Consider the following 23218-nt stretch of genomic DNA (forward strand, 5'->3'; position numbering starts at 1 on the left):
TACTGTAAGTACCCACCCGGGACCTGCTGTAGCGCATCTGTCTCGTACAGCGCTCACCCCCTTCTGCGCTCCCTGTCTCGCTTTGTCGCAGACAGACGTGTCGCACTTTCGCCATGGTGGCGACTTCACCTTCACCGCTCTCGTCAAGGACCGGAGTCGCTTTTGCCTCTTCAGCCTCCACGCTCCGCTCAAAACAAGCGGCTCTGCACCCACCATACCGTCTGCGCTTTTAGCGAGATAACTGAGTAACTGTTAATCATAATAATAATAATAATAATAATAATAATGTAACGACCGCAGGCTTCGGTACGGAATGGAACAGGCATAGGACTCAGGGGATGGGGTTGAACAACACATTTATTAACTCGAACCGGGGAAAGGTACACACGCAGGGATAGGGGTTACAGCGCTGCACCTTCACTAACACAGACACGAAGGGAAGAGGCTGTCTCCCAGCCTTCGTCCCACTATATACAGTCCCTTAGTCCGCCTTGCCTGCGCATGGATAAAGCGCCCCACGTGGCGCTACAATAATATAATAATAATAATAATCATCATAATAATAATCATCATAATAATAATAATTGCTTACACTTATAACTCGATTTTTCTGGACACTCTACTCAAAGCGCTTTACAGGTAATAGGGACTCCCCTCCACCACCACCAGTGTGCAGCCCCACCTGGATGATGCACCAGTACGCTCCCCACACACCAGCTCTCAGTGGGGAGGAGAACAGAGTGATGGAGCCAGTTCAGAGATAGGGATTATCAGGAGGCCATGACTGGTAAAGGGCCACTGGGAAATTTGGTCAGGACGCCAGGGTAACACCCCCTACTCTTTTCTGGGATTGTTGACAGAGTCAGGACCTCGGTTTTATGTCTCATCCGAAGGTATAAGGTTGCAGACATTGTAGCAGTAGTAACCATGTAGCTGAGATCTAGGGTTAAATTGTAAGATAATACCAGTCATCTTTCCATGGAGTCATTTTCTAACTGCTACCTTGGGGGTCATGGGGGAACAGGAGCCTATCCCAGCAGGCAACAGGGTACACCCTGGATGGGACACCAGTTCATCACAGGACACAGGACAGGACACAGAGGCATACTAGAAGCCAATTAACTTACCAGTATGTCTTTGGACTGTGGGAGGCAACTGGATCACCTGGAGGAAGCTCACGAGAACACGGGGAGAGCATGCAGACTCCATGCAGACAGCAGCCCAGGTGTTGAATTGAGCCCAGGGCGCCAGCACTTCAAACCCAAGTGCAGGGTGAGGCAGGCTGCAGACAGCATGCAGGCACAGCAAACATACAGAGAGACACGATCCACAGGGAATTCCAGAAATGCAGCCGGTTTCCCAAGCAAAGGTCGAAGCCAGATTTCAATATCTGTGTGTGAAAAGCAAGTGCAGCCCTAGATTTAGTCACTTGTGGAATCCCCGTTAGCAGTAATAACTTGAATTTAAGTCTCCTGTAAGAGCTGATCATCGCCTGGGAGGAACTGTTCCTTACAGAACTGCTCTAATCAATTTCAGTCATCAATTTCCCTATGGGATCAATAAAGTCTTATCTATCTATTTAACTCTTTGATGTTTCAGGGGTTTCCTGTATGCACAGCTCTCTTTAGGTCCTGCCACAGCATTTCCATGGGGTTTGGGTGTGCACATTGACTTTGCCATTCCAAAATCCTGCATTTCCTCTTTTTAAACCATTCTGTTATAGACTCCAGAGTTGCGGTAGCTCAGCTGGCAAGGGTGTCTAGTTCCTGACTGGAAGGTCTTGGGTTCAATCCCAGATAGGGGCAGGTGATGTAGCTTACTCTAAGTCCTTCTAGATGGCTCCCAGATCCACTCCCCTGCTTTCCTAATGAGTACTGGGGGTAATAGGCCAGCTGATTATGATGCTGACTGCATCGCCTCCACCCCCAGTGTCCGATGGTCAAGAAAAATGATGACCCTTGGCCCCCCTTCCCCATGGGCCTTGATGGCCTGAAAAGGGGACCTGACCTACCTACCTGCCATAGACTTGCTTGTGTGTTTTGGATTGGTGTCCTCTTACTTGACCCACTTTTGGTTCAGCGTCAGCTGTTGGACAGATGGTGTCACATTTCCTCTAGAACACTCTGGGATAGTGCGGATGTCATGCTAGACCCAGCGATAGCAAGATATCCTCAGGCAGCATAGGAGGCACAAACCATCACCCCCCCCACCCCACCACTGTGCTTCATGATTGGTCAAAGGCTCTGTTTCATTTTTGCCAAACAACCTTCAAGTGCCGCTTTGTAAACTAAAGCTGTGGAGCAATATTCTTCTAGGAGGGCAGCCACTCCTGGGTATTGTTTGGTATTGGCTTCGTAACCCTTTCCAGCAGATAAGTTGTAACGATTCCTTCAATCACCACTCTAAATCTGTTACAGATTTCATTTTATCTAGGCACAACATGTGTTACCACTAAACCAAGTACTTCAGGCCAAACTAGCAAAGTTTCTGAATGTACTGTATATACAAATGGGAATCACTTACTGATGATCAGTTAATCATCTGCAGCTATTTTGGAGCCACTGATTCTACAAACCTTCTCAATGGAGATGGGAGAACTTAGGGTGCACTTACTTTTCCTCACAAAGATATTGGATACTGGCTGATTATGGTTTTAAAATAATGACAAAGTCCAATTTTTTTTTGTTTCTATGTTGTCAAATGAGGTCAGTTTGATCTTCTATTAACTTCCAAAGCTGAAATAGGTACACGATATCAATAACCTTTATGTCTCGTTATAACCACCTGATTTGGAGCTCCCAAATGTAATGAGTTTGAGACCTTGGCTCACAGCTATGAGGCCTGCGCCACCCACAGGAGAGAATGAGGTGCAGACAGGATCCCCTGAATCACTTTTTTAAAGCATCAAGGGCACCACAGCCCTGTACCAGAGGTTCAGCCCTGATTGGTGGAGAGGCGTGTCCCTCAGCGACAGCACCGCCCACCTGCAAGATCCTGTGAGGGCGCAGGAACTGCTGTAATGGGAGAGCTGGGAGAGCCCACCATGACACCAGAGCCACTCAGCCAGATGTGTGCTGCTGCTTGGGGATTCCCAGTGAAAGTCAGCATGTGACCTGACCCAGGTTCAAATGACAGATCACAGAGCTCACCTTCAGTGAACGTGTCATTCAGGAGGCCCAGTATGTAAGTGAATTGGAATGAAACAATCTGTACAGTACACCCATGTGTAAAAGGTCAATTTGAATAACAAATACCTGTAAATAGTTGTGAATTTGTGTCCTTTGGGAATGGGAACTAACAGGAACCTTGTTTTTCCTTGCACATTTCTCATTTCTCATTATTATGGCAACAGGGTGATCTGGCATCATCATGTGCTGCTATTTCTGTACTATCGAAGCACTTTGTTAGATAATATTTTTCTTCTGGTTCATATAAGATTTGTTTTTTACCTTATCGTAATATTGGGGTCACAGTGTCTTCATGGGGACGATACAGCAATTAGCAATTAGCTTGCTTCAGTTGGCCAGTTTGGAACTGACACATACTAGTCAACCCAATTGCTCTCTACAGGTGTCCCTCCCAGTGGTGTCTGGCCTTGCTCATACAGGAGTATGGTTTCTCAAGCATCTCTAGGTCATCTATTTGCATAAAATACAACTTGGGCTGCACTGTAGCTCCAAAACCAGAGACTTCTAGCTGTAGTCTAATCTCTTATTTAAGGTCTGTGTAATTTAATTCTCAGATATACAGTATATAGGCATTACATTACTTCAGCCATATCTCTCTGCAACTCACTGAAGCTCAGCAGGTCTGAGCCTGGTCAGTACCTGGATGGGAGACCTCCTGGGGAAAACTAAGGTTACTGCTGGAAGAGGTGTTAGTGGGGCCAGCAGGGGGCGCTCACCCTGCAGTCCATGTGGGTCCTGCCCCAGTATAATGACGGGGACACTATACCGTGAAACAGGCGCCATCCTTCGGATGAGACGTAAAACCGAGGTCCTGACTCTCTGTGGTCATTAAAAATCCCAGGGCGTCTCTCGAAAAGAGTAGGGGTGTTACCCTGGTGTCCTAGCCAAATTTCCCATTAGCCCTTACCAATCATGGCCTCCTAATAATCCCCCTCTATGAATTGGCTTCATTCTGCTCTCCTCCCCACTGAGAGCTGATGTGTGGGGAGCGTTCTGGCGCACTATGGCTGCCGTCGCATCATCCAGGTGGGGCTGCACACTGGTGGTGGTGGAGGGGATCCCCATTACCTGTAAAGCGCTTTGAGTGGAGTGTCCAGAAAAGCGCTATATAAGTGTAAGCAACTATTATTATTATTACTTCAAAAGGTACCAAGAATGAGGCATTACAGTAAAATACATATTAGGATAAACCCACACATGGCCTGCACTTGATATGAATCAGATAAGGCAGCACTTGTTCAGAAATGTTGTCCTTGTTTGTTAACGCTAGTGAACGGTGTTTTGTGAGAGAGTCCTACAGCGAGAAGCGACGGGTTCCGAGGGGCCTCTTGTCTGCAGGACCCCTGCAACACGCTGGGGGGGAGGGTCTCGACGCCCGCCTTCATGCCACTGCCGGCGGTCTTCTGTGCTCGCAGAACTGTGGAGGGCAGGTGAATCGGACCTTGTAATCTTCGCAGGGCTTGTTGGGCGGCTGCTCGGCATTTACGCAGGCGAAGCCGTAGGTGGCGTCGTACCTGCAGACCGGTGGGGGGAAAGGGGGAACACCAGGAGAAATGGATGAGTCCAGGTGAACTCACGATGTTGACCATTCTGTCTATCCCTGACAATAAAACAAGTGGGTTGTTACAAAACTTGGTGGGTTCTTTCTGAGTGGAAGAAAGAAAAAGTCCACGATCACATGGAATGAAAAGTATTATTGAAAAAAGGGCAGAGTGGTGGCTCTGTGGCTAAGGATCTGTGCCTGTGGCTGGGAGGTTGCTGGTTCAAATCCCACAGCTGGCAGAGGAATCCCACTCTGTTGAGCCCCTGAGCAAGGCCCTTCACCCCAGCTGCTCTAGGGGTGCTACAGTACATTAATGGCTGACCCTGCGCTCTAACCCCCAGCTTCTCTCTCCCTGTCTGTGTGTCTCATGGAGAGCAAGTTGGGGTATGTGAAAAGACAAATTCCTAATGCAAGAAACTGTATAGGGCTAATTAAGTGATGTAATGATGTATATAAACTCAAGAAATGAAAATAAATTGCATTTATATAGTGCTGTAACCATTCTTTGTCAGCCGGCTCACAGCAGAAAAAGCAAACATTAAGATATTCACTCTGATAAACTTCGTTTTATGCAATGATGTTTGTAGAACAAAATTTCTATTGTGTTCTTACCCCTATTCCAAGTGGATAACTGCAGTTCTACCGTGTTAACAAAATTTAACCAGGTAGTGATGTTGCAAGCATTAGTTTAACCCGTCCGGGTCATTCGCACCAGAATTACAGAATAACAATTCTGGACGCATATTTGTCCGTCTGTTCCTGTCCGTGGCGGCGTCATTCTTACACTTGGAAGACGTTATTGGTCTGCAGGGCAGGAGTGCCGGCAGTGGTCATGGCCTCGATGCCCAGCGGGTCTGAGCAGACCCCCTCGGGGTGCTCCACCAGGATCTGCTGCAGGGTCTCGTAGTCGCCACGCCCACTGGGGTCGTCAATGTCAAACCAGCCAGTCCTGCACACTGTCGCAGGGAGACAGGAGCAGCAGCATCAGAGCCAGTCTGACCTGGCGGGGCTCGGGCTGCCTTGGTCTGTCCAATTCGAAACCGTCTGGGACTGCTGGGGCAGGGCGGTGGCTCTGTGGCTAAGGATCTGCGCCTGTGGCTGAAAGGTTGCTGGTTCGTATCCAGCAGAGGAATCCTACTCCGTTGAGCCCCTGAGCAATTCCCTTAACCCCAACTGCTCCAGGGGAGCCGTATAAATGGCTGACCCTGCGCTCTGACCCCAAACTTCTCTCTCTGTCCCTGTGTCTCAGGAAGAGCAAGTTGGGGTATCGGAGAAGACAAATTCCAAATACAAGAAATTGTATATGGCCAATAAAGTGATCTGATCTGTACTGCAGCACATACAGTAAGTCTACAGTATGCACCTAGCCCTCACCCTGACACTGCTTCTGCTAATTCAGACCAGAGCCAGAAACCCAGGCCCTTGTCCTAAAAGGGCCTGATCATTTTGACGACATCCATCCATTGGAGATAGTAAAGCAAATTTTCTCAGTATTTTTCTTATTTTTGCTCTTAAATATGCATTTGATGCTTTTTTTTAGATGACTAATGTCTGTTTCTGTACTGGCTGGTCATCTGACCTAATGAAGACAAACAGCCCTTCATGGTACAAAAAGGCATACAATTGCAACAAAAGATTGTTTTTACTAATGCAATGTTGCTTGAATTCCTGAGACCACAAGGTATTGTGTTCCATTGTACCATTGTTTTCTTTGATCCAAAGGCTATGTTCGTGGGTTTTGATTGTGCGTTATCCTTAGGTTTGGCTCCAGCTGTGAATTTTCAAATCAAATTTCACCTCCGTCTTACGGGGAAATGAATGCAGATATCTGACCCTTGATCTAACTTGCAGACCAGATTCAGTTTTCTAGAGCTACAGGTCAGTCTGCAAATAGGGCTAAGCAAATGATCCCTGAAATTGTAAAGAGGAAGTTAAAGTCTTTGTGAAAAATGTGCACACTCCCACTGGTACTGTGGCACCAGAGATGCCCAAACATAAACCTCACTGCAGAAAAAAAGTAAAGGTGCAAGCCAAGACCTTTCCTGTCTTTATTTAATATAAAAATTTAAAACACAGCCTAGTTAACTTGAGCCCTTACTATTAGAAACCCTACCGTCCAGCAAAACATACTTTCTAATCACGGGCTTCCCTCCTACCTGACCAAACTTCTAACCTTTCCTCTAAGGACACAGGGTGAACAAAACCTTGTACACCCAACAACTCAGGTTGTTACGGACTCAGTGAGGAGCAGGTGAAACTAGTTACATGTTAACCAGTCTTTAATGGCAGGGCTATGGTTATTGCAAGCCCTTGTCACTCATACCTCTAAGTGCAAAAGGAATGAGCTCCACAGCAAAAAAAAATTCCCTCTTTGCCACCTGTTTGTGAAGAACACTCAACAGGCCAACAAGGCAGCCTTAGGTACTTTTGCTGGGTGTACTGCTCAGCTAAAGCTCCCCCATCAGAGAGAAGCATCGCTAGTGATAGCTCACAGGACAAAACAACAATAAAACACCAGTGACTCCAAGAGGTGTTGGAATTTACAGACATGTGACATTTCAGCACAATAGCCTCTGGCAGACACTCTCATTGCCCATTAGTCAAGTGGAAGGGCCTTTGCCCTCTGCTTTTCTGTCCAAAGATATTTCATTGCCAGCAACTACTGCTGCACACTGTATTGTTGTGCACTTGATAAACTTTGATTGATGTCATATGGTCATGCACACGAAACCAGATGCAAAATAATGAATGTGTTTCCTTGTGTGGATTTATGGGCTAACGGGCTATTGCCGTCCAGTGGTCAGTGCTGTCTTGAAGAACGCTACCCTTTCCAAGCCAGACACAGACCATAAGATTGTGTGGGCTGCAGGTTTCTCTATCACGCACTACTGTATAATGGAAAAAGACAGCCTTCCCAGCCTGTCACGCTTCAAACATTGTTAAAGGTGCACGTTTGGGCTGGCCCTACTGAATATTCAGCAGAATTACATCATTTATAGCATTGCCACATTTGTTGGGATTATTTAATTCCAAAAACTATGCAGGCCCTTTCTGGTTTCATAAGGAAGGAATTTGCAGGAGGCCAGCCTTACCTTGGCAGAAATCCATAGGACAGGTCAGCATGACACGGTAGTCTTCACATTTGCCACTGCTTTGGTCAGAATTGATGCAGGCAAATCCATATGTGACATCATAGCTGAATGAAGCAAGATTTTGAATCAATTCGAGAGATTTCCTTTGCATCTGATTTTTGGAAATGCCAATTGCTTTGTACCTTGGCCAGCCTCTACAACCTTGGCACAGGCACTAAAGCAAAGGAAAGCTGGTATCGCTTGATCCTCTGTCATTGTGCGAGCCCACAGTGCAAAGAACAGAGCCACAATCAGATGGACCACCGCTGAAGCACCAGCTAAAATTCAGCTACTGTAGAAATTACGGCACCAGTGAGAGTCTTCAAAATGTTCCTGAACTACAGAGGCTGCATCTGCCATGGTGACTCAGGAGGCAGTCAATGCTGTATTAAAGTGACTTCAAAATATTCCTCCCTTTCGAAGCATTACAAAAATAAACACTACTTATGGTAGAAACATCTAACAAAACCTTAGGAATGATAAGAAAAGATTACTGGTAATTTAACAACCGGAGTATCAAATTGTTTTCGTCACTCCCTGATAAGGGAAGAAGTGACATCTGGCAGTCACCTGTATTATAAAATTTACTTGTCAATACTGTGTAGCCAAAAGGGTCATCTTCCGATGCACCAAAGCTAAATGCTAGTTATAAGAGAGCTCTGAAGCTGTAAGGCCACTCCCTTTCCTAAACTGGTTAGTACAGTCCAGAGACCCAGAATGAAAAAAAGAAATGCAGGCGATCTGGAGAGTGCTTTTACATAACTTGTAATACATTACACTTGCCACCCACCTCAGGTATGCTTTTGGAAGTGAATTTATGAAATTCATACCTGCTGCTGCCCTGCCTGTTGTGGCTTCACTTTCTTCTTAACACCCCGGGGTGCTATAAGCACCTTAAACAGAGGCCTGTCATTTTTGTGTCATTTCGTCTCTGGCTGTATTTGTCTTCTGCCAGAATCCATTTGCATTCAAAATTTCCTCTGGTATGTACAGTATGTGGCTTTAGTGCCATGATTTTTCAAAGCCTTCTTTAATCTTTGAATATCTAAACTCTCCAATGATTAATTATTTATAACTGTTGTAGGTTGCTGTTTAATGATTTTCAAGTCCCACTCCATATTCTCAAAATAACTTATACTAATTATTTTTTAGCAAAATTAATTTTTATTTTGCTTAATGTCTATTTCTCCAGGGATAGCTCACTGTGTCTCGATCTGTGATGTATTTATTTTATAATCGCGACTGTTTAATAAAGATCACTATACATATGTTGCTGAATTATTGAGCACATTATTAATAACAGGCGTCAATAATATTATCAATAAGCTGTTTTTCATTGACAGTGCAAAGATACTTAGCTGGATTTTCCAAAACTTTGAACAGTACTGTAGGACACTGAAAGTCCCCACATGTCTGGCCTGACTGAACCATGTCTCGTCTCACGTGAGAAAGGTGTTTCCAGTGTGCTTGACAGGTATCCCAGCCACCGTCTGCGCATGGATAGCAATGGGATTGTAGCAGATGTGCTCGGGGTATTTCTGGAGAAGATGGGTGATTGACTCAATGTCCCCAACACCAGATGGATCATCACTGCTAAACCAACCGGTTCTGCACTCCTGGGATACTGGAAAACAGTGGTAGAAGTGGAGAGAAAGTCAGGAAAGTGAATTTGAGAGAAGGTCGGGAAAGTGGTGCGGAGCAGTGGTCAGGGTTCTGGACTTGTAAAGGGAAGGTTGTGGGTTCAAATCCCAGGGGAGACACTGCTGTACCACTGAGCAAGGCTCTTCACTTGACATGCTGCAGTACAGTACACTGCCCAGCTGTACAGATGGGGGCAAATGTGGGGAGAGAGTGAGGAAGAGGGAAGTGGCAGTGTCTGTTCCAGATGTAGTGGGAGAAGTGAATTCTGTAGAGCTGGAAGACTAATGGCGGACACAGAGAGTTGAGTGTGCAGGCCAGTTTCTACAGAGAGGATGAGGCTTCCCCACAGGGAAGCTGCTCCTGCCCAGTTTGGAGGAGGGGGACTGGGGTCAGCCCATCAGCCCTCAAGTACACACATGAGTTCCTTATGACAAAATTGAACTCAAACAAGTATAAATATTATTTTTTCAGATGCGTTTAGTTTTATTTGAAGGGATCTTGAAGGGTGCCAATAAGTTTGGCAGCTATGTTGTTTCGGTAAAACAGCATTACTTGTTTACAATTGAACCTTGAGATGAAAAACATGTTTTAGAAAAAAAAGGACAAGTATTCCCCTAACATACAGTATGAGTATAAAATATCTGTCATTATTTATGTGGTTTATTTCATTTTTACTTTTTTCTTCATATTTATCAAGGGGTGCCAATAAGTCCGGAGTCCACTGTATATACACAGGCACTAGAGTGCAAGATTAGGATCTTATCTTCTTATCTTCTTCCCGAAAGGCTGTTATAAAATCCGTTAGCAAATAGAGAGGAAGGGCACAGTAATGTGCCAAACGGACTGAAAATAGTTAATAAGAATAGGTAAAAATAAATGAGGAGTCTACTTTCCCAAAAAAGGCAGAAAAAAGCACTTGTGAAAAGTAAAAACACCTATACCTGAGCAGAACACTTCTGGGCAGGTAAATCGAACCCTATAATCCTCACACCTGCTGTCACTCTGATCTGCGTTCACACAGGCAAACCCATAGGTGGCGTCGTAGCTGGAAAACACAGCAAAGAAGCGGCTTCAAGTTTTCTTTCAGAGATCCTGAATTGTTTTTAGACAACCTTATCATGGTCATTTTTTTTTGTCAAAGATGAGATAAGTTAAGATCACTTTATTAACCATACGGAATTTCTTGTATTAGGAATTTGTCTTTTCGCAGACCCCAGCTTGCTCTCCATGAGACACACAGGCAGGGAGAGAAGCTTGGGGTCAGAGCGCAGGGTCAGCCAAAAGTCTGTGTTCTTTTCTGTACTGAAAGCAAATTCCACCAACTATTGTTGTGTGGCAATAAAGAGTAATCTAATCGAATCATTTCCTTCTCTGAAACGAAAATGAAAAGTGACTCTGCTCTGTTTTTCGTGCTGGATGTGGCCAGCAGCCATATCACTCTGCAACTCACAACTGGCAGCCCACTGAAGCTCAGCAGGTGTGAGCCTGGTCAGTACCTGGATGGGAGACCTCCTGGGAAAAATTAAGGGTTCTGTTGGAAAAGGTGTTAGTTGGGCCAGCAGGGGGCGCTCGCCCTGCTGCGTGTGTGGGTCCTAATGCCCCAGTATAAGACGGGGACACTATATTGTAAACAGGCGCCGTCCTTCGGAAGAGATGTAAAACTGAGGTCCTGACTCTCTGTGGTCATTAAAAATCCCAGGACGTTTCTCGAAAAGTGTAGGGGTGTAACCCCGGTGTCCTGGCTAACTTTCCCATTGGCCCTTACCAATCACGGCCTCCTAATAATCCCCATCTCTGAACCGGCTTTATTACTCTGCTCTCCTCCCCACTGAGAGCTGGTGTATGGGGAGCACTATGGCTGCCGTCGCATCATCCAGGTGGGGCTGCACACTGGTGGTGGTGGAGGGGATCCCCATTACCTGTAAAGCGCTTTGAGTGGAGTGTCCAGAAAAGCGCTATATAAGTGGAAGCAATTATTATTATTAAAGGCAATCTAACATGATGTATATTCACTGCAGGGCGTGGCAGCTGACGGAGGTGCCTCACACTTGGAAAGTGTCCCCAGTGAGAGAAGCTGGGGTTCCCGACCGCGTCTGCGCCTCGATGGCCAGGGGTCTGGAGCAGATCTCTCGGGGGTACACGGTGAGCAGCTCGCTCAGGACCTCATAGTCTCCGTTCCCCGACGGGTCATCGACGTCAAACCAACGTGTTCGACACCCTGTTTAACACAGAAACACGACCGTTAGAAAACTGAGCTTCTCTACAGGTATTCATTGGAGGCTGAATGAGGATTAAACCAAAATAGTTTAGAATTGTAGGGATAATGCATGAAAACGTCATCGCTTGTGTTTTTATTTAATTGAATTAAGCTTTATGCCCCTAAGTGAATTTGTCTTTCCAGTGCCATTTAAGTTTTGTTAAGATCTATGTACTACACTGTAGGATTCAGAACTGATCTACAAACTACAATAAACAGAGGGCCATGATTGCCTATTGTTTTTCCAATGTTTAGTACATTTCTAAAATTGTTACTCAACACCGGTAAAACTGAGGTTCTGTTGTTTGGCAGCAATACTGATAGGACTACTATAACTTCAGCACTTAACTCGGAGGATTTAAAAACCTGCCTCAAAGACTCAGCATGTAACCTAGGCGTCATGTAAGACACAAGGCTCTCGTTTAACTCTCATGTTAAAACAGTATTGAATACATAAAGAGTTAAGAAATACTGCAGTTAAGAAATACTGCAAAACTAAGGCAGTTTCTTTCCACTCAAGACACAGAGAAATTAATACATGCTCTTGTATACAGCAGGTTAGACTACTGCAATGCCCTACTATCAGGGAGCACCCACCTCTCTTTCACCACCAACACCTTACAGCAAATTCAGAATGCAGCAGCTAGAATTGTTACTGTAACCCCCATACTTAGCTCTCTTCATTGACTTCCCGTCAGGTACAGGACGGACTTCAAAATCCTTCTACTTACTTACAAGGCTCTCAGAGGTCAGGCACATGTCTATCTAATGGAACTGATTAATGTATACAATCCAAGTCGCCCTCTTAGATCACAGAATGCAGGTCTTCTTCATATTCCATGCATTGATAAAATAACAGTTTAATTACAGAGCCCCTAGCTTATGGAACAGTCTCCCACCCCATATTCGGGAAGCCAAGTCAATATCAGTATTCAAATCCAGACTGAATGCTGCATCACTGCCATGGATCCAGGAGGGACATCGTGGATATAGCTATCGTTTAGGAGGATTTTTCTGGTCTACAGAGATCTGCATGGAGTACTGACATACAGAAGACATGATGGATGGATGGATTAATACCCTCATTCATTTATTTCCTTTTTTTAAATTATATAATGTTAGCATACCCAAAGGGGTTGGGCAGCCAGTTGACCTTGGACCCCTAGAGGTTTTGTTTCTCCTTACTAAGGAGTTTTTGGTTCCTCTCCTCCGTTGTCTTCTGGTCTTTTCTGTTCTGTATTCACAACATGTATGATCACTTGCATATAGCACCTTGGGGCAACCTTGTTGTGAAAGGCACTATATAAAAATAGCCTCTGAGAAACTGTCAGTGCCACAGATGGCGCCCCTCTGTCTTGGGCCGCATATAAACATTCAGGAAACATACCTGAGCAGAAGCTTCCTGTGCAGGTGAACATGACTTTGTAATCATCACATCGTCTCCTCTTCTGCTCAGAATTCAGACAGATGAAGCCTTCTGTGCAGTTAAATCTGGGAAACAGGGATGAGCCAGATGGAGTTTATAACAGGTCAGGAGGAACTCTCAAATGAATCGTCATTAGGAGTTGACCAAACTACTGAAAAAGGATGATTGTGCAATTAACTGTAAAAAAAAACACTAACATTTTGGGATTCATATAGTTTTTTTAATACAGCTTCCCAACAAATCCTTGCCAAAGATATTTCAGATGACGCCCACAACATTCCAACTAGCAATGATTTGACAGTCTCCATCAACAGCCGATTCATGGAAGGAAAAACTAAGCCTGTTTTTGTACCTAATTAGGAGCAGCCAGCTGGTGAGAGCTTAGATGTGTCTTTGTTATGATCATTTGCGACCTCCAGGGAAACGGCATATACTGTAAATCTCAACCCTTTGAATGAATGTGAGCATAAAATATGACACAAATGTCTCCCCAAAGCCAGTAACTCCTAACCTCGGATGTGAATTTTGTAGAAACCAATGGCCTCAAGTCATCAATCCAAAAGTGTCAATAAACATCTGGGCCTGTTGCTACCTGATGTGGAGTTTCATTCGAGTGGCGTCTGGCTTAATAAATGAAACCTGAATGAGAGTGGATGGGAAGCCCCCACAAAGACAGGCCCGAACCTGTTGAAGGTGTTTAGGGTTTGGTAGGACTTAAGTCCTGAGATTGTCTGTGCCTCCATGTCCACTGGATTCTCGCAGATGTGATCCCCATGGTTCCGCTGGAGGTCCGCCAGGAGCTCCTTGTCTCCTAATATGGTCACATCCCCATCATCAAACCAGCCTGTCCTGCAGGCTTAGAGACAACAGGACCTTTAATGTTGATTTGGCTGAGGAACCTGGGCTATCTTACACACAGTAAGGTCTATATACAGTAACTATAATATAACATATAACATATAACATATAACATATAACATATAACATATAACATATAACATAACTCATTGCCTTTTGACTCAGTCTCCTGCAGCGGTTAGTTTGCGTGGGCTACAGGGTGGTATTTGCCGTTCTGTCTTCAAACAAAGTCCACTTTTTCTGTGAATATTTCTGGGTGATTTTTGATCCATGTGATCAAAACTAAACAAACTAAAAAAAATTAAATTAAGTATGGTGAATTTAATAACTGCTTGGTTAGAATTTAAGAACAGCATGCAGCAAGGGCCCGCGAGTAGCAGAACTGGGAACTTTTTGTGCTCCCTTGTCCAAAAAACCCCCCAAAACGATAAATGTTTGTTGGAATAAGAGATCTCAGCAACAAAACTACCAGGCTCCATTCTTCAGTACAAGTATAATATGGGCCAAAAGTGTTAAAAGCAGATGTATAAGTAATAAATCAAAATAAAGATCTCCTGGAAAAGTATGTGAGATATTTTATTTATTTATTTATTTATTTTCGTCACAGACGAAATATTTCTTTGAAACAAAGTGAAAGGTTAAAAAACTACCTTTTGCCTAAATAATTGCTCTGAGTACATTTTCTGCCAGTATGTTTTTGCAGTGCATTTCATTGCAAAAGTACTTCATTCCAGTTGCTTTAAAGCCGGTTTCCTTTTTTTTATAACATCTGTCTATCTACTAAGTTTGTGCACCAAAATTGTAAAATACAAAAGATCCAGGGACTTTGGAGAGGACAGATCTCATCTTCAAGGACTTCCTGCCTCTCTTTGTTCTGACAATTCAGAGGCTTTGGGCTGCAAACGTTCTGCAGATCTCTGGCCTGCACTGTTAATCTCTCCAGAGCTGTTGAAGGCCTCTCAGGTCTTGTTAAAAACAACGGACAGGGGAGATCCAGGAATACATTGTGGAAAAACACACCACTGATCCACGAAAACACGTTTTGCTCCAGTTAGAGAAATTCATTTAGACGTCGCGCACTGATTGGAATAATGTCTATCAAGGGAAATCATTTTTCAAGACAAACTCCCATAACTTAAAACACATGTATGCTTTTCTAGCCTTTTACACATCCAGGTGGTTTAGCTTTCTGAATAATACGGCATGAGAGCACAACAAATACATTCACAAGTTTATTTGTGTCAATAGACCTATAGGTATGAAAGTGATTAATAAGTCCTACTACTGTAATGTATCATGTAAGATAAGAAATAGAGATCACTTTATTGGCCATATGCAATTTCTTGCAATTTGTCTTTTCACAGACCCCAGCTTGCTCTCCATGAGACACACAGACAGGGAGAGAAGTTGGGGGTCAGAGCGCAGGGTCAGCCATTTATACAACACCCCTGGAGCAGCTGGGGTTAAGGGCCTTGCTCAGGGGCCCAACGGCGTAGGATTAATAATAATAATAATAATAATAATAATAATAATAATATAATACACTTTATTTTATATAGCGCCTTTAAAGGTGGCTTCTCCCGAAAGATTCCTCTGCCGGTCGCGGGATTTGAACTGGCAACTTTCCAGCCACAGGCACAGTGCCACCACTCCACCTGTATACTATGTATGTCCATTTCTGTGTGTTTACAGCCTCACCCGATGGCCTGTATTTTGAAGTGTATCTAAAACACTCCCTTGCTTGACAATGATTGCCTATATTGACTGTGCTCTGACACCAGCTCTTAAATGTTACCCTACTCTGGTCAGCAGCTCCCTGCTGTCCTAGGAAACACTGTATTTGTGCTTCTGACTCCTTCACTCCACACAATAACTGCATTAACTGAGTTCACTGAGCCAGAAAGCCCACTGCAGAGCTCTGATCTGACAGGATGCCAGCTTTCTGACTGGATGTCTGATGCCAGCTTCAGCTGGCAGAGTATGCTGATGTTTTTTGGGACGTTGGCTCCAGATTTGTAGGTCCGAGCTTGGCAGGCCACCAGTGTCATGGTCTGTTGGACTCTTTGGTCTTTCAGAAAGCAAGTTTGATCACTCAGTGGCTTCAGAGGGACAACACCATAGAAGCCAATAAACATAGGAGACCTTTTTGCCCATCAGATTGGTGGTTCTATATAGTCCGAAAGGCCAATACTGGCTGTTCTAGGAATAAGAGCCAAGTATTTCACCCTTGCAAACTGAGGAAAAGGTTACAATCTACATTGCCCATCGGACTTTACCAACCCTCTATTGAGCCGATTTTCAGCTTGACATAAAGAAGGAAATACTTACTGTCTTCACGAGGGCTGATAGTTAGCAAATCTAAAATATAAAGTTAAACACATTAGTCACAAACAGTAGGGCCAAATGATTCAAGAGGCCTTTTAATTGCAGTGAAATGTCAAAACTGTTGTTCTTTATTTAATTTGTATAAATCGCCTTGTCATCGTTGATCAGCCAGCTCTTTGCTGGACAGAAATCAAACTTCAAGAATGTGAAAAATGGTGAGAGTTTTTATTCTTTTTGTGTTGTCTGCAACATGAAGCGTTTATCCATTTTACTGTTCTCAATGCCTATTGAACGTACTTATTCTAAACTACAAACTCTTTTGTAACAACCAGAAATCTGAAATACAACATTAAAACTTCATAAATACATGTTTAGGCAAAAGATGGATGTTTTGTTTATTGATCTTATTATTAATAAATTATGATTATGAACTAGTATAAATAAAAGTTCTACATAATAAATGTCATAAAATGCTGAAAGAAGCCTTTAATTCCTCAGTACTTTTAGTTTTACTGTCAAAAAAATATATTTTCAGGAAATTACAACATTTCGACATCTACTCACCAGCCAAGTCGATGACACAGGAAACCAAAACAACCTGCGAGAAGGAAAGACAGAATTAGACCGGAAATGAATTCTTCCCTGTACAGCAAAGACCCCACAGCCCTACAGTAGTAGATTTCAATTCACAAATTGATTATATAGTTGAACAACAGTAGCAGCACCAGTGACAGTAAGATCTGCATTCCTGAAACAGCAGAAGCCAAAAGAATAAGAGTAAAAACTTTAACGCTATGATGACTGGTGACTGTAGTTTAACTTTTGATTGTTGTGAGGAGTGAACGTTGTTACACCCCCTCAGAACGGGATGTTGATGTTGATGATGAGATGATCTTTAAAATGCAGCCTCTCGAAGCGCTTTGAAAAACATGCTGAAGCGTATATTCTGGAGTGGCATTGAGCACGGGTTCACTTTCTCCATCTGTCATGATGGCGTCACGTTTGAAGTATGATTGGTGGGCGTTTTATGTTTAAATGAGACGTTGCTCTCACACCCCTTGTCCTCCACAGCAAGGCCAATGAAAAGGCCTGCGAGAAGCGGCTGATCCACAGGAGTGCAATGCTGCCCTCTAGTGTCCAATAATACGACTACAAGTAAATTCGCTAGGAGCGCCCACCGAGAGCACGAACTTGAACTTGAACTTGAACTTGAACTTGAACTTTGTAACCGGTCCATGTACTGGTACAATGGAATTCTTACTTACAGAAAGTCTCTCGATTGTTAAAAAAAAGTTCCAGACAGTGCATCAAGACAATATACAAACAAACAGTAGACAATGTACATGTAGACAGTTAGAAAGTTTGCACATCACATATTGTAGAACTTCACAACAATTCAACACAGACAGAAACCCTGACAAACTGTTCTGACTTTGTGTCATTTCCAAGGAAAGGAAGGGCTGGGGCTCTGGACTCAACCGGAGAAGGTGCTAGTCGAGTTCTAGGGCACAGACTTTGGAAGTATGAGCCTACAATGCAATTTCCTGAGCGTTGTGCACCACCGTGAACAGGACTGGGCTTCATCGACACCCGATGAAACTGTGCCCCCTCTTTGATTTCCCAGCCTGCCGCAGGTCAGTGGAGACATCAGATCAGGTCACCCCTCTCCTCCGATTGTCACCGAACCTTCTCTGTGTCGCCACAGAGCTCGCAGTTTGTCCGAAGATAAACAGGACAGAAGGTTGTGGAGTTCGTGTGTATTTCTGCCTTCTCCCCATGTGACCACAGACTTTTACTGCCACCCCAGACTGGGGGGATTAAACATTCAGAAAAAGAAGGAAATATCGGCAATTATAAGGAACACGCATGGCTAGTCTTCTGCCTGGACACTCAGAAATCAGGGTCTTAAGGTTTGGGTTTAAGGTGAGATCTGAATTAATTCAGCCATTGATTGAACAATGCTCTTATAAAGACCTTGATATGGGTTCCATTCCTAAGACTTTGCAAAATGTTTGCAAAGTTGCTTATGATAGTTAAGAGGAAAACAAGTTTAGAGCTAATTTAGCTAAAACAAATCTTGACAAGTTACAAAATTGGGTCTGTCTAAACCTACTGATTCCATACAGTACCAATGACAAAAAGCCCAGCTGCAGCAAAAGGGTCTTTAGCAGAAAGTCTTCTGGGGAAGTCAAATTCTGTAACATGAGGCTCTGTTGTCTGTTAATGAAGAATGGTGTGTTCTAATTTAGTGGATCACTAATGTCATCAGTTTCATCCACAACTGAAAAAGTCCTTTGACTAATTAAGTGTTGTTTTTTGTAAACAGCAGCTACATCTAGTGGGAAATCCACTTTGTTTTGGTTTTTCACGTTTTCGACAAGATAAAACGATTATTTACTGCTAATTATTGACTTTTTCATATTGAATTTCTCACGATGGAGGGTGCTGCTCTGCTATGGCAAATAAAAACAGGTCCTTTCTTCCTGCTTTGTCATTACTTTGTCCTCTTAATAAAAATGCAAAAAAATGTTATTTAAAGATTTGGCATAGGGGCACATCAAGGTAAAACAAGAGCAAAGAACAGAATGAATCAGGCACTATGTATACATATAAACCACTGAAGCAAATTTCACTGACTCAGATTTCTAACCCACTTAATTAAAATAATATTTACCTTGTCACTCAAACTACAATTGTACAACTTTCCAGGGTGCTGTGTGACAAAGCAAGTTTGGAATTCAGCAAGAGATTACAAAAATAACTAAGATGGGAAATTACATTTATTTGTAAGAATCAGCGGATTTTGTTTTAACTTTAGAGTTCTAATATCTAAACAAATCGGTTGTGCTCTGTCCTTCATGACCTTGAGTCAGAAGATAATTCAGGTGTCACACAGAGGGTTTGGAAAATTTTGATCTCCGATCTTGTGTATAAATGTCAGTTCATGCATAGAACCCTCAGTGTTTTAATAATTTATATACAAGAGATGCACGTTAAGGGAAATCTATCAGACCTACTCTATGGACTGATTAACAGCTGTTATTGTTATATGCCAAAAAATAGCACAGATGCTAACTGAGTGAAAGAACAAGTAACAACATGATTTCATAAGAACTTATGAACTTATAAATAAAATAAATGATTAACTTTCACTTACATTAAAAAAAATGTTCTTTCAACATTGTTAAACATGTCAATGTCCACATATTTAAGTTAAAGAATTAGGCATAAATTGTCACATCTAAAAGAAAGGAAAAGTGTCTTTTAGTTAAAGACTGATTTGTGTAATTTGCAGTAAAATATTCTTTACCAAACTGCACAAGATCTCTTTTACTAGTCATGGTATAGCGATCCAGAGATCTACATGTATTCGTTTAATGTCTTTGGTAACTGCTGAGCTGTAAAACAAGAGGCAACTAGCACATGATGTACTAACTATATTATTGCAGTATAAGTTATACAAATCCACTATAAAGAAAAATTCATACCTGAATTATCATGGCATTCAGGAATTCCTGGACCTGGTATTCTTTCTAAAACATAAGAACACACCCTGTTACTTGAGTGCGGCACAGAAGCACTGGAGATCTATAAGTGTTCTCTGATATGTCCACAGACACTGGTGTATGACAGTCTAAAGAAGCAGACTCACGACACCTCAGTCCTTTTTCAGAACTTGTGTTGATCTGCAGGTCGGTGATCTCACTTTAATGTGGCAGAGTCCCAGCTTCTTTTGCAGACCATGAGCTCTCACTGTCAAATCACACCAAACACTCCGGCAGGTGACCCGCAGATTTGTAAAACGCCTCTTGCAAAAGATTTGAGCTCTTGAGTCTTGTTATAGAATCCTTGGATGTGAAAAATAACCAAGGAAAATTATCCAAAACTCTTGGAAAAATAAGTTTTTCACAAAGCCAGGAGGCACAGTGGAGTCTGTGTTGTCGGTTGTCACTAGTAATAACTGTAGAATACTGTATGTCATTTTAAATATGCTAATATTTTTCTTTGATAATGTTTTACAATAGAAAATCTCCATCTTAAAATTCAGTTCAGCCACAACATCTCCACACCTATGACATACAGAAACCCTGCAGAAATTCTGTACACATGTTAAATTTCTACTTCAAAAGCTACAGTATTAACCATTATTAAGGTCAATATGTGTAATTCAAAATATAAAACAGTATATTGTTCATTTTGAGAATTCTAATTAATTACTCAAAGACACACGGGACTTCTTATTCATATTTCAATTTCTTCTATTCATGTCCTTACTTTATTTTTCAATAAAAAGTAAACGAAAGGTATTTCACTAAAGAGTAAACACCAGTAGTCATTACTTTGTGTAAAAACAAAAACTGTGTGTAAAAATGAGTATTTTTTTCAGTTGGTTGGAATTTATGCTCATGCTACACAATAAATCTAAAGACCGTAAACAAGCCACTACTGAAAAGACAACAGGACCTGAGAGACCTAAACCACTGATACACTAATATATGTCCAGCTTAATTACATTGATTTGAAAAGGTATGTAGAAATGAGAAAAACACAACTGTATTTCTGCCTTTAGATATACACATACAGTAATTAGCGATTTTTATCAGCGTGTAGTAGAAGCCTCATTTACCTGCACTATATTGAATCTGAATTTCTGTGAATTCGTTTCTTGGTAATCATTTGAATTAACATAATGTACATTCATTTGAAGAAGCCAATATTTGGAAGCCATTAGAAGCTTACTGCTTTGGACATTTTAATTTCAGATGCAGATCTAATACAAATAAAATGTGACATGGTTCCAATTATCAAAGAATAATGACGATTTCTTTCTTCATCACCTGAATTCAATCAGTTACTCATCTTTCTCTGAGACAGTAATAAAACCTCCCATTTCATCATCACATTGGAACATTTGGAAACAGTTCACAACACACAGAAGTCCAATTAGATAGTGATTTCTTAGAGAAATGACAGTGTATCTAATTTCTGTTACATACTGTACAAGTTAATTCTGCTAGCTCTATATTTTGTAGTGCAAAAGGTAGCCCTTTAGGTTTATGAATGGTGTGAAGGATTTCTGCCAATAACTTGATCAGCTACAAATAACACTTAATACTGGGTGCTAATGGCTGCTTGATTTGTTGTGATGAGGTTTTTGAAGATTATTATCAATGTGAATTAAAGATGCCATCTGGCAAGCTTGGGTGAATGTCTTGCTGAAACTGAACTGAATCAGTAACTGTCAACACTAGAAAACTTCCGCAGAGCAACAGTTGTCAACTGCTGGCCCTCGTAATATACAGATATTGTATCTCTTGACTGTCATAAAGACGTATTCACATCATTACAGGCATTTAATTTTTTTTTATTATTTAATAATGCAGTGGAAATGTTCTTCTGCCCCACACCCTGAATTCCCAACAATGAACCTGTGGAAAATCCAGGTGGTTGGGACAGAAATAAAGGGCAAAAGCCAGGAATGAATGAAAATCCCACTGCAGAGCAAAATGATCCACTTCAGTTATTTCCCAGCTACAGACAAGTTGTATTGATAAAGCAGGAGAGTTATTATTTCTATTACATATCAATGCAAGTTCCCTTGAAGAAACAACCTTAATCCTCCACTAGACCAAGATGGATCAAAGTGCTATGCAGCTAGATTCTATCGATCGACACGGCATGAAAGCAGGTGCTCGTTAGTTAAATGCTAAACGTCCTCACAATTCTCTGTATGGTAAGGAAAAACAGCACAATGAAAAGACACAAATTTCACAATAAGACCAAATCTCTGTACTTTTCATGATACTCACTTGAAATATGAAGATTCAGCTGATTGGTAGGGATGCTTCAACTGCGATCTTTAGAAAGAGACCCTTTAAGAATGTTACATGAGATGCGAGTGGTGTTTTTGTTCAACACAAAGCTAGAAAACAAGCTCGTTATCTAGTCAGGAGCAGACCAATAGCATTTATGGAGCACTAAGTAGGCAGTAATTCTATCTGAATCTGGTTTATCGCTGGACAGTCTGTAACCACACCCTGACCTTGAGAGAATCCAGTAATTGAACATGTATTATGACTGTCAGTAAGAGCTGAATGGGCCCTTCTTAGGTGCCTTAATAGGCTGAACAATGTTTGTCTCGTTCTCCTCCCCTCCTCATGCTTTTCTCATGAAGTTCAGATTTCTGCTTAACTCTGATGCCGTCTGAGTACACATTTCTCTTTAAATGGCAGGGGCTTGATCCCCCAAATTATACTTTTTAGGTCTGTTTGTCATGTTTTCTCTTCTGAGCACGAAAGAGGAATATTTTCATTCAGACTGTTTGCAATAACCCCAAGTGGTTGGAGATCAAGCGGTATAGCACAATCTCACTGCTTCTAGAGGCCTCCAAGATGCTGCTATAAAGTCCTCAAATTCCTTTCCTAAGACAGAGGTCCTGGCCGTATGTAATTACCTATGGATAAGGTTATCTGTATTTGCTCTGATAATTGAGTGGCTTTGGTTGTCCCACGATTCAGCTAAGAGATGGAAAACAAGTTGTCAAGATATGCTAAAATCATTCCCTGCTGTGACCCTTCAGATACAAAACAGCAGAATGGCAAGGCCAGGTCTTCATGAAGTCAACACGTCAGTCTCATTCAATAATACGCTGTGTTCATGAAATAATCCAAGGCACGGAAACAAAGAGTTCACTTCTCCAGGGTGTGGAAGTGGCTCCGGCAGTAAAGGCGCTGTTTCCGAGGTCAGGCTGAACCCAGAGGCCCAGGCCCCGCGGGAACAGGGCTGGGTCGTGTCACTGGCCGACCCTGACCAGGACTCCTGGTCTCCCAGGACTTGGACTAATCGACC

The 23218-nt window shown here is 42.5% G+C and overlaps 1 protein-coding gene across 1 annotated transcript; it reads right to left on the reverse strand.

The window, feature by feature from the left end:
• Positions 1-339: 339 nt before the first annotated feature.
• muc5.7 (mucin5.7) lies at positions 340-22276 on the reverse strand. Its single transcript, XM_088616929.1, has 12 exons — positions 22180-22276; positions 19858-19902; positions 16934-16967; positions 16373-16402; positions 13871-14042; positions 13148-13251; positions 11550-11721; positions 10445-10548; positions 9306-9486; positions 7824-7927; positions 5516-5687; positions 340-4702 (listed from the first exon to the last, which is right to left on the reverse strand). The coding sequence occupies exons 2-12, from the start codon at positions 19867-19869 to the stop codon at positions 4570-4572; spliced, it is 1218 nt and encodes a 405-aa protein (XP_088473055.1). The 5' UTR covers positions 19870-19902; positions 22180-22276; the 3' UTR covers positions 340-4569.
• Positions 22277-23218: the final 942 nt, after the last annotated feature.

Source organism: Lepisosteus platostomus, chromosome 23, assembly GCF_059453375.1.
Source record: "Lepisosteus platostomus isolate fLepPlt1 chromosome 23, fLepPlt1.hap1, whole genome shotgun sequence".
NCBI classification, from domain to species: domain Eukaryota; kingdom Metazoa; phylum Chordata; class Actinopteri; order Semionotiformes; family Lepisosteidae; genus Lepisosteus; species Lepisosteus platostomus.